The sequence below is a fragment of the Tetrahymena thermophila genome, assembly GCF_000189635.1.
Source record: "Tetrahymena thermophila SB210 genomic scaffold scf_8254034, whole genome shotgun sequence".
In the NCBI taxonomy this organism is placed as follows: domain Eukaryota; phylum Ciliophora; class Oligohymenophorea; order Hymenostomatida; family Tetrahymenidae; genus Tetrahymena; species Tetrahymena thermophila.
The window spans coordinates 231,269-246,644 of NW_002476025.1; the positions used below are offsets into that span (position 1 = coordinate 231,269).

General features: G+C 24.8%; 3 protein-coding genes across 3 annotated transcripts; 1 reads left to right on the top strand and 2 right to left on the bottom strand. All coding sequences in view use genetic code 6, as the record gives it.

Moving 5' to 3' along the window:
* Window positions 1–246: 246 nt before the first annotated feature.
* TTHERM_00853020 (hypothetical protein) lies at window positions 247–5,812 on the top strand (the record flags this gene model as incomplete). The annotated part of the gene is made up of 5 exons (XM_001026308.2): window positions 247–3,198; window positions 3,252–3,436; window positions 3,497–3,649; window positions 3,709–4,833; window positions 4,891–5,812. The coding sequence occupies 5 exons, from the start codon at window positions 247–249 to the stop codon at window positions 5,810–5,812; spliced, it is 5,337 nt and encodes a 1,778-aa protein (XP_001026308.2).
* Window positions 5,813–7,288: 1,476 nt separating this feature from the next.
* Window positions 7,289–9,859, bottom strand: TTHERM_00853030 (hypothetical protein; the record flags this gene model as incomplete). The annotated part of the gene is made up of 1 exon (XM_001026309.3): window positions 7,289–9,859. The coding sequence occupies one exon, from the start codon at window positions 9,857–9,859 to the stop codon at window positions 7,289–7,291; it is 2,571 nt and encodes an 856-aa protein (XP_001026309.1).
* Window positions 9,860–11,514: 1,655 nt separating this feature from the next.
* Window positions 11,515–13,905, bottom strand: TTHERM_00853040 (hypothetical protein; the record flags this gene model as incomplete). Its single annotated transcript, XM_001026310.1, has 1 exon — window positions 11,515–13,905. The coding sequence occupies one exon, from the start codon at window positions 13,903–13,905 to the stop codon at window positions 11,515–11,517; it is 2,391 nt and encodes a 796-aa protein (XP_001026310.1).
* Window positions 13,906–15,376: the final 1,471 nt, after the last annotated feature.

Sequence of the window (15,376 nt, forward strand, 5' to 3'; positions counted from 1 at the left end):
AGTAAATTGGCTATTTATTTATTTATTAATTATTTTCCAAACAAATTTTCATTTTCATTAAAAAAAGTATCTCATTCACTAATATCAGAATATTACAAATAAAAGTACCTTTATAAATAGTTAAATTAATCTAAATAAAAAGTGTTTGTTTCTATTTATCATTGGTGAGATTAGAATTTTAAAAAATTAGTACTGTAATATCTAGGTGCTACAAAGGATTTTTAGAAATATATTTTAATATATTGTATGAACAGACTCAATTTAGCAGGATAGAATATTTTATCTAATCCTGATTATAATCATTTTAAAGAAATAAAAAAACCTGTTTCTAATTAAGATACCCCTACATCTTAATCTCAATATTCTTATAATTAGAAATATCAAAATTAAAGCTCTCTTACCAATGGATTAGAAACTACTTTTACTTCAATAGCAAATTAATAAACTCCAATGAGTTATAGGCATGCTGATTAATTTGAATAGCTTAAAACTTAAAGGCTTTCTCAGATAGTTAATGGAAAGTAGATGCTTTCTCCTATTCCTATGAGTAAAAAATAATAGATGGATTAAACTGCTAGCAGTAACATGAGTGGATTAAATTCTTCGTATTTACCTTCAATAGCGTCTTAAACAGGCTCTAATAATTTAGCTTTAAGCAGCTTAAATAGAACAGAACGTAATTACTTTTAGCAACTGAATAGTAATTTATTGTAATAAGACAGCTTTTAAGATTAAAAAGACTATAGCATGTCGAATACATAATAGAGGTTTATATATAGCAGAAATGGTAGTGAAAAGACTCTTTCTAACAATACTTTCTACCCTTAGTTTAACTAGCAGAATTAGAGTATTTTTACAGTGAATACAAAGTAAAATCTAGATAGTATTCTCATGGAATCTAAGATTTAAAGTCATCCTATCTCTACAAAGTATAAAGTGAGATCGTGCGTTAATATAAAAAGCAGTACAAAGAATGTTCATGGAGATCTTACTTTTTAATCTTAAGTTCAAGCAGTTAATGAATAAATTATGTAATCTCCTAAACCAAGAGACGAATAGATTTAAAAGAAAAACTTCGTAGACAGTTCTTTGCTTCAAAATAACAACATTACACCTATTTCTAATAGAAGAGAACACAAAATTCATTCATCAATTAATATTTTAGACGTTTAGTCTACATCTTCTATTATGAATCCTAACACCTCTTCAGTATCGAATTTAAAACAGATTTTTGATAAGAAAGATATTTTAAATTATGATAACGAAATATTAATTTAAAACAAACTTAATTTTACTTAAGCAAAAGATTCTTCAAAAATTTTAAATGCAAGTATTTAAACTGACCGTTGCTCATAAATTTTTTAATAAGTTTCTAACCTAAAAAATACTCTTGATTAACAACAGTCATCTTCTTTATCTTCTGCCACTCTTAAAAATGTTTTTTATTAGCAACTAGCCACTAACTCTCATATCGTTTAAAATAGAAAAGAAGATAAGTTACAAAAACTCAATTACAACAACTCTACTAATATAATGCAAAATGAGTATAATAATACTTCTGATATTTAGTCAATTATCTACAAAGAAAACGATAAGAAAAAAATAATTTATTCAAGGTAAAATTCAAATGATGATAGTGATGAGGATCGTAGAATGTATAACGAGCTATTAGAATTGAGTCCATTACCAAAATCAAGAAAATTAGACCAATAAGATACAAAAAATTAATTACTTATAAAAATGTGCAAAGTAGATAACCCAGTAAAGGCAGAATAAAATGAGAACAATAATAAAAATGAAATATCAAATTTAGAAAATACTACTAAAAATTCAAAACCTAAATCAGAGGTTTCTGTTACCTCTGAAAGAAACATAAGAAAATTATCAGCTTAAGAATAAATAAATATCACTTAAAAAAATAATGCTGCTGTTCATGGATCAAAATCTTCTATAAATATAAAATCAATACCTAAAAAAGAGTCTTAATATTTAAATGAATATTCACTCTTAGAATAAGCTTAAACTACAAACAACTTTGCTATTGATTATAAAAAAATAGATCATATAGTTGATGAAGCCAAGCATTTCAATGATAAAATGGATATAGGATAAGCCATGCTATCAACAACTATTACAAAAAATGTACTACCTCGTAAACTTGGAATAGTGGCTAATTTAAATACCAATAAAAAGAGCATAAATGATGCAATTAAAAAGAGGAAAAAACGTTAATCGTTTGATGCTAATGGAAGTCCATTAAAGTAGGAGGAAAAAGGAGAATTACCTGCCTTGTTAGCCTCTCAAGTGAAAGGCAAAAGAGTTTCAGAATTTATGTATAATACAAATAATGACTCTTCTCTAGATGAATAATAATAAAGTATTATAAATTAATAAGTTAAAATTTTTACACCAATAAGTTAAAAAGAAAATAAATCATTCACACCATAAAATTATGGTAAACAAGTATAGGCAGCAACAATTAAAAGAAATGCTTCATTAAGTCAGCACTTAAAGAAAGCCCCTAGCAATTTAGTTAGTCATAAAAACGGGCTTACTGAAAATGAAAATAAAAAACCATTTGATAAAGTTGCTTTTTAAGACAGCAATGAAATAGCAAAATATCTTTAAAAAAATATGATTTCCTCTGAAAGTTAGAACGATGAAGAAAATAATCAAGAAGAAAAGTAAAATCTCAATCTCTCGAGACTGTAGATCAGTAAGACGTATTGTGAAATGTTAGCTTAAGCTTTGAAGCATCCTGATTTTGAGAATTTGAATTTTCTCAATTTGTAAGATAACAACTTAACAGGTTCGGCTTTGTCATTAATTTCACAAAATCTACCTAAGCATTTGAGAAAAATAGATTTATCTAACAACTTCTTAAATAACAATGATAATATTGCAATTTGTAACATTCTGTATAGCAAATAGTACCCAAGTTTAATTTATCTTAACTTATCTAATAATTTGTTAGCGGATATAGGTTTGAAATCTATTTCAGCTAGCTTATAAAGAAACTCAACTCTTTAGCAACTCAACTTAAGTCATAACAAATTAACAGATCTTTCAAGTCCTTATTTAAAAGAGATTTTATTACAAAATAGTGGAATATAAGAGCTATATTTAAGCTGGAATAAGCTGAGCTCTAAAAGTGGTTTTGATATATCCATTGGTTTAAGTAATAATGTTAACATTAGGGTAAAATGCTTTCTGAAAATTAATTATTATTTACTTATATTTTATATAAAAAGGTATTAGATTTAAGTCATAACAGCTTAGGATAAAATCCAAATTTGCATTGTGGAAAAAAGCTTATTGAAAGCTGCACTAAATTAGAATCTGGCCTAATACATTTTGATCTTTCTTACAATCTTTTTACAAAGGAAGAATGCAAATAAATAGCAGAGGCCTTAACAAAAAATTAAAAACTTTATGGGTAAATAGTTAGATTTAAATTATCAAGCAAATTTTTAATTTAATTTTTACAATAAAAAAGCTTCCACTTTGAAGGCAATGAATCGCATGCAACCGTAGATTCTAAAGGATTTTTATATTTTCCAAATGAAGAAGAAATTTTATAAAAGCATGTTTCTACTCATACTTTAATGAGGAGAGATATAAATTCAGTGAAGTGTCTAGGATAAAATAAGTAAATTACTCTTATGAATTACAATTAATAGTTATTTATTTTTATTGAATTTATTATAGATTGTAAAATTTTAATTGTAACGTAACTGATAATTGCTGGATATGTGATGGTTGGTAAGAAATTGAATTTTAAATTTCTGAAGGAAGCAGTGATGTTTTTTAGAGTGAACCTGCTTTTTTGCATTTAGATTTTGAAGATTTTTAACCTATGTATATGGACCGTGACCCTGAAAATCCAACAAGATATTTTTTGAGAAGAATGTGTCCTCCTAACAGGAGAATTTTGTTCTTCTTTACTAATCCATGTACAAAGTTGTTATTCGAATCCAACGATTATGAAAAAATAGATTTCCATGTAAATGATTAAAATCTCGCAATTTATGATGACGATGATGATACAACTTAATAAAGCGAAAACACCTTTTCTGCTCATCATTTACAGAACAGTAAACAGAGAAAATTTAATGTTAAATACTTAGATGGTACTGTGATGGAGTATATAGTTCCTACAACAGTAAACGTGATAAGCACTAAACTTCATTAAAATATTTAAAAGAAAAAAGGAGATTATGAAATTCAAATAAAATGTTTACCTAGATAAGAAGAAACTTACTATAAAATAAACTATACTAATCAATGGCATAGAGGTATATCTCTATTTAAATCGTTCATACCTGACAATCCTGAGTTAGAGTAAAAGTGCTTTGAAGATGATTGGAATAACTCAAAATTATAAAATATATTTTAGCAAGCTGATAAAACTGCTAATCTTAGTGAGTGTAAACGAATTATTTTAGATTAATACCCTAAAATAAGAGTTTTATACAGATATCTCTCGTGCTTTGGAATTATTAATGATGTATTTTGTGTTACATTAAGTGCTTTTGCTCACTTTGCTTAAGAAAGCAAGATAATTGATAACAATTTAATGAGGATGAGAGATGTAGAATGTATTTTTATAGCAGCAAGCTCAAAAGCTCTCAAAGTTAAAAACTATAGGGCACCTGAAAAAACAGTTATAAGAAGTGAATTTGTAGAATTGATGGGAAGGTTAGCATTAGATAAATTTATTCGTACTAAGGTAGCCAAAACACCCTCTGAAGCACTTAATCTTCTCTTGAATAATTAGAAATTCTTGTAATATACAGCTGAATACGAAGATCCTTAGTAATGGCGTAATATTAGGTAAGAACAAATATTTTTCTAAATCTTTTTGTTAATTTTTTTTTTGATAACAAACAGATTTTGGACCAAGCAATGTGATGAAATGATGAAAAGATATATCAATTTTATCAAAACTCTATGGAATGAATATTCTGATTCTAGAAAATCTGAGAAAAGAGGTGCACCTTCGAATTAAAAGACGATGAGTTTGCAAGAATTCTAAGATATGGTTGAAGAATTCCATCTAAAGGATAGCTTATTAACAGAAAGAGATGTTGTGCTTAGTTATAATCTTTCTCTCTAAACTTTACAAGATGAGATAAATAGTGAAAAATATATGGCTATGAATTTTGTAGAATTTTTAGAAGGACTTGCTCGTCTAGCCGAATTTAAGTCAAGAACTCCAGTTGGAGAAAGAGATGAAGCATACAAAGATAGCGAAAAAATACAAATACGTTTAGAGTACAAAATAGAAAGCTTATTAGAGTGTATGAGTATAAAGTATTAAGATGTCATGAAAACCAAACGCAAAAAGTAGATGATCATGCTATAAAAGCAGCTTTTGTAAAGAAGTGGTTCAAGACTTTTATCTCTTAAAGTGAAAAAATCATTTATTTAGTTCAGTTAAACTGAGCTAGGAGAATAAACCCCAAGCAATAAATTTGCAAGTACAGTTTAAAGAGTTGTAAACACTATGAGTGTAATTAATGCATTTAAGTCAAAAGTATAAGATACGAGCTTGAGCAGTTCTGAAATTCTTGATGAAGAAAATAATTAGCAATTTACTAAGAATAGTTTTCTTTCTATCGCCTCTTAACCTGAGATAAATAAAATGAATAGTAGATAACTTTAAAGGATAGATTCAGAAATGGACGAGTTTGAAGATGAAGAACACTCATTTACTTTAAGTAATAAAAAATAAAAAAATTAATAAAAAATGAAGTAATAAAACGAAGAATCTTAACCTGTATCTTTAAAGAATATTGAAGAAAACAATTGATTGATTGATAAGATAAATTTAAACTTAACAAAATCTAATTTAATTTTTTGTCCTTAAAACAAATATTAAAAAAATAACAAAATAAATGAATAAAATAAATATTTATTTTAATCCAGTAAGTTAAATAACTCTTATATATTTATCAAGTTTTAACAATTTAATTCTTACTTACGATCAATCTATTTATCTATCTATCTATATCCTGAACCAAATAAATATTATAAGCAAACTAATCTTTCTTGGTAATTTAATAAAATAAAAATACTATTTAATAATATTTTAATTAAAATAATCTATCTATTTTCTGAGTAATTAGCATCAATTGTTTACAATTTTTAGAGTATAAATATATCATTTTAAAATGTGTAAATAATTTCAGTAAAATTTGTAATTTTTTAACCAATGAAAAATCAAGAATACTTAAATTACTTTTTTAAGAAATTATTAAATAACTAAAAATTGGGTAATCAAAAAATTAAAATATATTTTTTATTTTTTGATTTACTTAGATTAAGTTGAATTTATTATATGTCTATTAAAAATGACATTATTTTAAAAATCTGTAAATGATATCAATAAAGTTTGTAATTTTTGATTGAAAAACAAATCAAGTATACTTTTATCATTTTTATAAGAACAAAAAAAAAAGCAAAAAAATTGGATGATTAAAATTTTGAGAAATCTATTTTTTTATATATTTTGATTTACTTTTTTAAAGCTTAACTCCTTCTATGTTTGCTTTCACATGATCATTCAATTTAATATAAACAAAAATTAGCAAAGTTAAGCTTAACTTACTATTAATATCAGTATTAATTTGCATTTAGGAATATGTAAAGTAAAGAAGTCACAAAAAGTAGGGAAAATATTTACAAGCTAGATAAAAGTTATTGATTGATAAAAGATATTTTTTAATTAAAATAGAAAGTTTAATTTGATCACAATAGAAAGCTGAAATGAAATTTATTATTAATTATATGTAAAAAAATAAAATATATATATAATACAGTTACTGTGCAAAAAATATATGATACGTCGATAGACTATCTGAAATTTAAATATTTGAATATTAAATTGACTGAGTAGATGTAATCAAATTATTTTAATACTTGAATTAAACTCAAAATTTTTCTATGCTTTTAATATTTTTATATATTTATATAAATTTATATAAATTAATTTATATAATTAAATATTACAATTAAATTTTTTATTTGTTTTTCTGATTGGCTAATGTCCATCAAAAATTTTTTTATAATTAGTATATAGTGCTTCTGCTTTTTTAACTTTTATAATTAATTAATTTATTTATTTATTTATTTTTTTTACTAAGTGAATGGTAGTTTAAGTTCTGGAGATCACTCTCTCTCTTTATTATAATTGAAACAGATATTGATAAAAAAATTTATTGATTTGCTTTGGTTTTATTCTTACAGAGTTTATTTAACTTTGTTATATTTTAGCTATCTTCATTTTTCATTTTTAACTAAAATTACGGTTTCTTAACATTTTACTGCTTGTGTTGCTGTAAATTTCTTCAGGTATTACTTCTTGGATAAATTTTATATTTATTTGCTTAGAATTACTTTTGGTATCAACTTCTTACAGCAATTCTAAATCTTTCAGAATTTTTTTATCCCCAAAAATTTTAGAAGCTGTGGTTCTATTAAGAATATCTTCATCAAAGCTTCCTTAAGCTTGTTTGTTTGATTTGAAGCCTATGTGTTTATTCCTAGTTCCTGATGTATAATAATTTAAACTAGTTTATTTAGGACGAATCCTTGTTGCTATTCTTGGCTAATCTGCCGATTAGTTATTTATATTCTAGTGAGATTCCCTATTTGAATTACTTGTATCACTAGGAATTTCTTCAATAGGTTGGCTGCTCAATTGTTACTGTTATTATTTTACTACTGGAGGTGTGTTATGGTTTTATTATGTTAGCATTGGCTGAGATGTTTAAGAGTTTTTTTCTCCGAAATGAAGGTTATCTTAATCAGTAGTTGTCTAGCTTTAATCTTCATAGTCAGATGGGGAATACATTTAGCCTAAATTAGAGTCATTTTTTTCAATTGTATCGTCTAAATTAAGTTTGAAATATTGGGAGTTTTTCCTGAAAAATTCTTTAAAATCCAAATTATTTGATTGTTGATTACCCTTTTTATTATTCTCATTTTTTTTATTTTTTTTCTGTCCTTAGCTTTTTTCTCCCTTTTAAGATCCATTTTTAGGAGATATAACTGCGTTAGCGTGTTTAATAAGATCTTATTTGAGAAAATGATTAACAAGAGTTTGAATAAATTATTGCTATATTATATTATTTTTGAGCATAACATCTATAACATGTGTACGATAATAGAATATATTATCTTAAATTATAAACTGGGTATTTAATTCTTTTAAAAAATTATAAAGATTTTTAAAGCAAGCTTAACCTATTTGTGAAACATATTCGTCCTCAAAAAACTCAGATATAGGCTTTTGATTTGCATTTATCACTTTACCTGCATGAGAGTCTTCTTCAGCTATAAACTCATCTTAGCTTCTTTTTGCAGTGTCAGATTTAACACTATCTTTATTACTTTATTTTTCTGAATTTGTATCAACTAATTACTACTATCTGACTTCTATTTTATTAGATTTCTGACTTTCTTCTAATCTCTTTTATTTGCTTTTTTCTAGCTACTTGTTACTCTCATCTAACTTCTTTTTTGGAGAAAGGCAAAGGGTAGGAATGGTAGGATTAATGTTCGAAAAGACTCTTTGTGATAGGGCTGCGACAGTCTCTAGATGCTAGTTCTCGCTAAACTAAATCACTATGCACTCTACTTCGAAGAATTCATCAGAAAAAGAATGAAATTGAATACCAAAATTTAACTCATATATAGTAAGGTTGCTCTTATAGAAACAGTCATAAATAATTAGCATTAATTCTCTTATTTTACAATACTTAGGAACCACAAATAATGTTTTATTTAATATTTCAATGTGGTTCATCAATGCTTCCTAAAACGAATGACGAAACTCTTGTCTCATATTAAAATTGCCATCAAATGAATTCCCTTATTATTTTAAACTGGCAGGTATTACTAAAATCTTATCAAAAAGTTCTAAATTCATCGTATAATTTAAATCTTAGCAATACAAAAATTCAGTATTATGAAGATCGTGCTTTTAATATAAATCATCAGGTATTTTAGTGTACTAATACAAACCCTAGCCACTAGAGCTTGAAGAATTATTTAGTTTTGTTGTTGCTTGACCACTACTACCTTGCATATTTTAATTATACTAAATAACTCCATTAACAGCATAATTTGCTGCTATTGCATTAGGTGGAGGAAGGCTAGTTAAATAAGAAGAAAAAGCACAAAGAACAAATTCATATCCTTTTGAGATGCTACCAACAAAGTCCCAATCTAGGTAAGCTTAAACGACCAAGGCATGTTCTCCTGAAAATATACGCGAAAATATATCAGAGAATTGCTTTCTTGTAGTATATTGGTACTACTCAAATCTTACAGGTATCTATAAAAAACTATAATGTCCAAAGCACAATTAAGAATATCCACTTTAGCAAAAGGAAAGAATATTATAAAGTTACGGATTTGAATTGCTTGTATTTCTGAATTGCAATCCTATTTGGCTTCCACTGCTTAATTTTGCTTCACTATTTGATCCGCTTAAATGATCAGCTGCAATCCACTCTGCTTAATTGCTTTTAAAACTTTTACAATTTGATAATTTTGCTGTAGAAGAAGCATTTTCTGCTTCTACATCACTTTCATTATTATTACAACAAATAAAATAACTTAAAAAGCGATTCCATCTACTTGGTCTTGCTACTCTTTTATCTATTGATGGTTTGTGTCTTGAAGAAAAACTTGCTGGAGGAGGTGGAGGTGCAGAAATTTAGCTTGCAAGAGTATCATGCTTTTTAGAAAATTAAAATTCACTTGTCTTGCTTATAGGAGAAACAGGAGCAGCTTATGGCTTATTTTAATTATTGTCAAATTCTAATTATCTCTAAACACTTTGGTTGTTCATCCTTTAATTGAAGTAAGCTAGAGAATTTTATTTTTATTAAACTTAGTGAGCAGATGAACTATACTATGTTAAATACTTGAAGTATCTTACTTATCTAGTGAATGTGTGTGTGTGTTTGTTTATTAAGTTGAGGGCAATATATATTGATTATTAAATTATAAAATCAATTAATTGTCTTGTTTGATTATTTTTTCTTTCTCCTTAATTATTTTGTAATACTTTTATAATATTAGTTTTTAATTTCTCAATCAATTTCAATCATCTTAATTAATCAGATTCTCCATGGCATTTATCAATAACTCTCATAATTCTTCACCTTGATTTAGATGTTGACCTACAAATAAAAAGAAACACCAAAGAATAGTAATAAACTGGTATAATAAAAAAAATATTTGAAAATATTAGCTAAAGATTTATCCCAAGACGACAGAGAATTATCAGAATTTATGTTCTAATATTTGAGCTAAATTTTTGCAAATATTATAATTTTAGGCGATATATGATCAGTATAATGAAATTAATTAATTTTTACTAAATCAACATTTTTAATTACTTATAGGTAATATTCTTTTACTAAATTTTTATATTTATATTTAGATCTGAAATCTCTAATATCATAATTATTATTAGGGTAAAAATAAAATATTTATTCAAAAGATTTATTTAATGCAAATAAATTTTTTTTTTAGTGTTGACTATACCAAATTTAAATTAAACCCAAATATTTTAATTAATTTACTTTGACAAATTTATTTCGTTTAGAGTGTGTAACTAATTTTGTTTTCAAAGGCAAAATAGTTAAGTAATAGTTTGAATTATTTCAATTATATTTACGTAGTAAGCTTTTTTTAAGATTTCTACAAATAATCTAAAATTTACAAACACTTTTAATATTCTCCTCTCAAATTATTTGTTAATTGGCATAGTTTCTTTTAAATTTTAAAATATTTTCATTAATTAACAAAAAAAATGAATTTAATTTAATTTTCATTTTCATTTTCAAGAAAATATATCAAATTTCATCTTAGATTCCAAATTAGCTAAAAAGTATCTTTTTTATCTTAAGATACAAATTAGCGTTAGATAGCATTTTTCTATACCACAAAATATAAATTAGTTAATAAATTATATATTTATTTTGTATCCAAATTTTATTTGAAGAAGTAGTTTCTGTTTTATATAAAAAGGGAATAATGTTAGCTTAAAATTGAAAAGGAAAATTAACTAAATAAACTGAAAACTAACAAACAAAAATATATTTTTTTAAAGAAAAAAATATTAGTCATTTTAAAAAAATAGATTGAAGAATGTATGTATACCTATCAATATATTAAACTAAATGATAGATTATTCCTTAATAAGAGAAAATAAATAATAAAAGAAAACGTGAAAATAAATTTTTGTTTTCAATAATAATTAAATAGATAAAGAGAAGAAAATTAATTGATAATAAATACAATAAATAAATAAATCAATAAAATTACAAATTAATTTTGGCTTTTTATTTTTATTAACTTTTAGCAACAATAAGAGATTATTAATTGAGTCACTTTTAAATATATTTGGAAATAAATAAAAACTTAATTGTAACAACTCACTTTTAAATTGTAGGATTTAAAAGTGAATTATTAACTTGATTTTTCTGATAAAATCCTTCAACTAGAACTTAATTTACTATTTTTTAATGCTTTGCTCTAATTTATCATTTCTTCGGGTATTACCTCTTGAATATATTTTATATGGCTTTATTTCAAACAGTACTTGCTTTCTGTTGCCTGAACCGATTTTAGTTCCTTCAAAATTTTAATCTAATCTTGAACTTTATTTGCTGTTGTGTAGTTAAAAATATCTTCGTTGATGATACTTTTAGACAGTTACTTTTTATTTTTGCCAATTTAACTTTTTTTTTAAAGGTCCTCTGTTTTGCTCAATTTATCGCTTTGTTTAGATTACCTATTCTTTGAGCTATTTTTACCCCTAGAATTTCTTAAAACTTCATCTTAATTATTTGTTTCTTCTTCTATTTGAGAAATTATCTCTGTTGGGTTACTCTAAGCATTATTATTTCTAGAAAAGGAATTGTGTGTTTAATGATGATTTTCATGAGTATTCTAATTTTAGACATGGTCAGCAGTCGAATTCTAACAGTCATCAGTCGCTGATTGATACTTAGCGATTTTTTCACTACTTTCTTCATTGTAGATATATTATTGAGAATATTTTAAAAAATATTTTTTAAAACTTGAATTAAATTCTGCAGCCAACTTTTATTAATTACTGCTGCTTTACTTTTTATTAGAATTTTATTTTGAATCAGATTTCTTTTTTGAATTTGAATCACGAATTATGCTTTAAATGAACAATTCTGAATTTGATTATTTTATTTCATCTCTTTTTTGCAAGTTCTTTACCAATGTAAGCACAAAAGACTATTGAATAATATTATTTTTTAGCATGGTATCTATTATGTGAGTGCGATACTAAAATGCATTATTCTGTATTATAAATTGCTAGTTTATTTCTTTTAAAAAGGCTTAAATATTCTTTAAGGATGCTTAACCTATTTAACTAATATATTTAGCATCAAAAAACTTATTTTCTAGTTTTTCTAATTTTATTTTTTGTTTTATATCAGAACGTCTAACTACTTGATTTGAAGCTTTAATTTATTCATTTTTTTCCTTATTTAATTTAGGATCAGATGACTCTGTTTTTTTAAAAGAATTGACTTGATGGACATTAGAAAAAATTTTATAAGTGATAGTAGCTAAAGTCTAATGATGCTAATCTTAATTGAATTGCAGTACGATGTACTCAACTTCAGCCAATTCATTCTAAAATGAGTAAAATTGCAAACCAAAATTCAGTTCTTATATTTAAAGCGTCGATTAAGAGTAGCAGTCATAAATTGTTTATACAACCTCTTTTATCTTGCAATATTTAGGTAGAATAAAGATTACTTTATGTAATTATTCTATATATTCCATAAATATTTTTGAAAAGAGTACACGAAATTCTTTTTTCATACTATAGCTTTAATCAAATGAATTTACTTAGTGTTTCAAACTAGTGGGGATTATAATTATTTTATCAAATAAATTTAAATTTAATGTTGAGGACAAATTTTAACAATTTAAAAACTCGGTGTTTTGCAGTTCTTGTTTTTCAAAAATTTAATCAGAAAATTTATTACTGAAATTAATATTGTAATTGCTATTATTCGATGACGATGATGAAAGTCGCGATGAATTATTATTGTATTGTATAGTGGAACTGTAGTGATTAGATTCCTTTATGTTCTAATTGCTTGATTACTATATTTGAGGTTCATTGTAAAAGTATTGGATAAAAGTGCAAAGAACTGAAATATATGATTTCGCAATGCTGCTGACGAACTCCCAATCAAGATAGTTTTATACAACAAGAATTTAATCACCTGAAAAGCATGCACCAAATAAATCACAAAATGATTTTTTTGAGTTGTATTAACATTGCTCAAACCATATTGGGAGTTGTAAAAAACTGAAATGACCAAAGTTCATTTATTAGTATCCTTTGTTAGGGAAAGTGAGAACATTATACAGTAAAGACTTAAGAGCTGTAGAGTTACTGATAGTTCTGAACTAAAAAGCTAAATAACTTCCATTACTCTTAGCATCACTATTGTTGCTTTGAATATCTGAATTCTAATCGCCATAAAATTATCCTTTAAAATTTTTCAAAATGGCAGAATTCGAAGAAGGAGCTTAAGCTTATTTTAATTAACTTAAAGCGTCATCATTTTTATTACAGCAAACAAAAAGGTCTAAAAATCGTTTCCACTTGCTCTTCTTTTTATTTTGAGTATTGAGATTATCTGTGCAAGGTGGTTAAGCTCTCGCAAGCGGAGTAGGATAAATTTCATTTGAAATTTTGGATTATATAGAAGATTTTTACAAGCTCTTTTCCATACTGGCATTACTTTCAGAGGTAATAGAGCCTACTTACGATTAAATTGAAAAAGTTTTTGAAACATAAACACTCTTTTCAATAGAAGATTAAGACATTTTTTTGTTGTTTTATTTATTTAATATTTTTTATTTGAGTTTTATTTAGTTAAGTTGCTTTAAATATTTTCTTAATAAAAATTCAACCTTAGTAAAATTTAGAACAGCTCGAAGACTTATTACAAAAAACCCCCCATCGCGATATTTGTAAGCTATCTATAAATCTTCTAAATTTAATCAAATCTAAAAGCTGGTTGGGAGAATATAAATTAATTCATTAACACAAACAAGAATGAATAAGTACACTCCAAACATTATTATTTCGAAACAGAGTTGATAATCAATCAATCAATCTATCTGATAACTTAATAATAAATTTTTTTAGTGAATTCATAAATTCTATTTTAATAAAATTTAAAATTAAATAATTAGTCATTTAAGTAGTAACTATGATAGCTATGTTTAAAAACTTAATCTTTTTTTTGATGTAACATATAAAATTGAATGAATTTTTATAGTTATAATCTATTTTAACTTGTCTTTTTTCTATTTTACATCCCCCTCAGAATTTAATCAATCAAAGGAGTTGATAATGCATAATATAATATATACTTTCAACAAGACTTTTAAATTATATTTTCGTCAAATCTTAAGCTCAAAGGGGATAATATTTGATTGCTTAACTAACAATCAATGTAACATTAAAGTCATCATCTAAAATACCTCATATATTATGAATAATATATGTAATATCTGTATTATTATATGATTGCAGCCATAAATTTTTAATTATAAGAATAGAATTATAAAAACTATTTAAATATTCTGTCTAATTACTTTCCTACTACTAGAAGGATATTTTTATTTAATATAAAATTAAGTTCTAATTGTTTGATAACTCGTCATAGACTATTAATTTTTCTCTTCATATTTTCACTTTATGAAAAATAATATTTTATTTCTAATAAAACTTTTTAAAGCCTGGGTTAAAATTAGAAATATAATTTAGTTGCCAAATAATATTCAAGAAACCATTTAAAAAATATTTAACCGTTAAAAATTTATTTTTGTAATCTAAAATCAAATTTTATCTTATAGTATTTTTTAGTTTAACATGCAATATATATCATTTACCTGTATGTTCGTTTATAATTTAATTTTTAACTTCATATAAATACGATCATACATTTTTGTAAATTTTTAAAAAATATAAAAATCTAATTTAGTAAAAATAAATTTCTTTAAATGCAAAACAACTTACATTTTATATATATTTATTTTTAATTGATCATCTTATTTTAATATGGTTTTTATATGTGGTTTGTTTAATAGTGAAATGAAATGAAAGGTCTTGGAGATTTCATATTCTTTTATTAAATTATATCAATTAATTTACTTTAAAAATAGTAAAATAATCCAAGAATGCTTAACATTATAAAAAATGATGATCTCTTTATTTAGTATAAATCCTACGATTATTATAATTTGTCTTAACTTTTATAACGTCAAAGATTTTTTGTGTGCTTAGAGA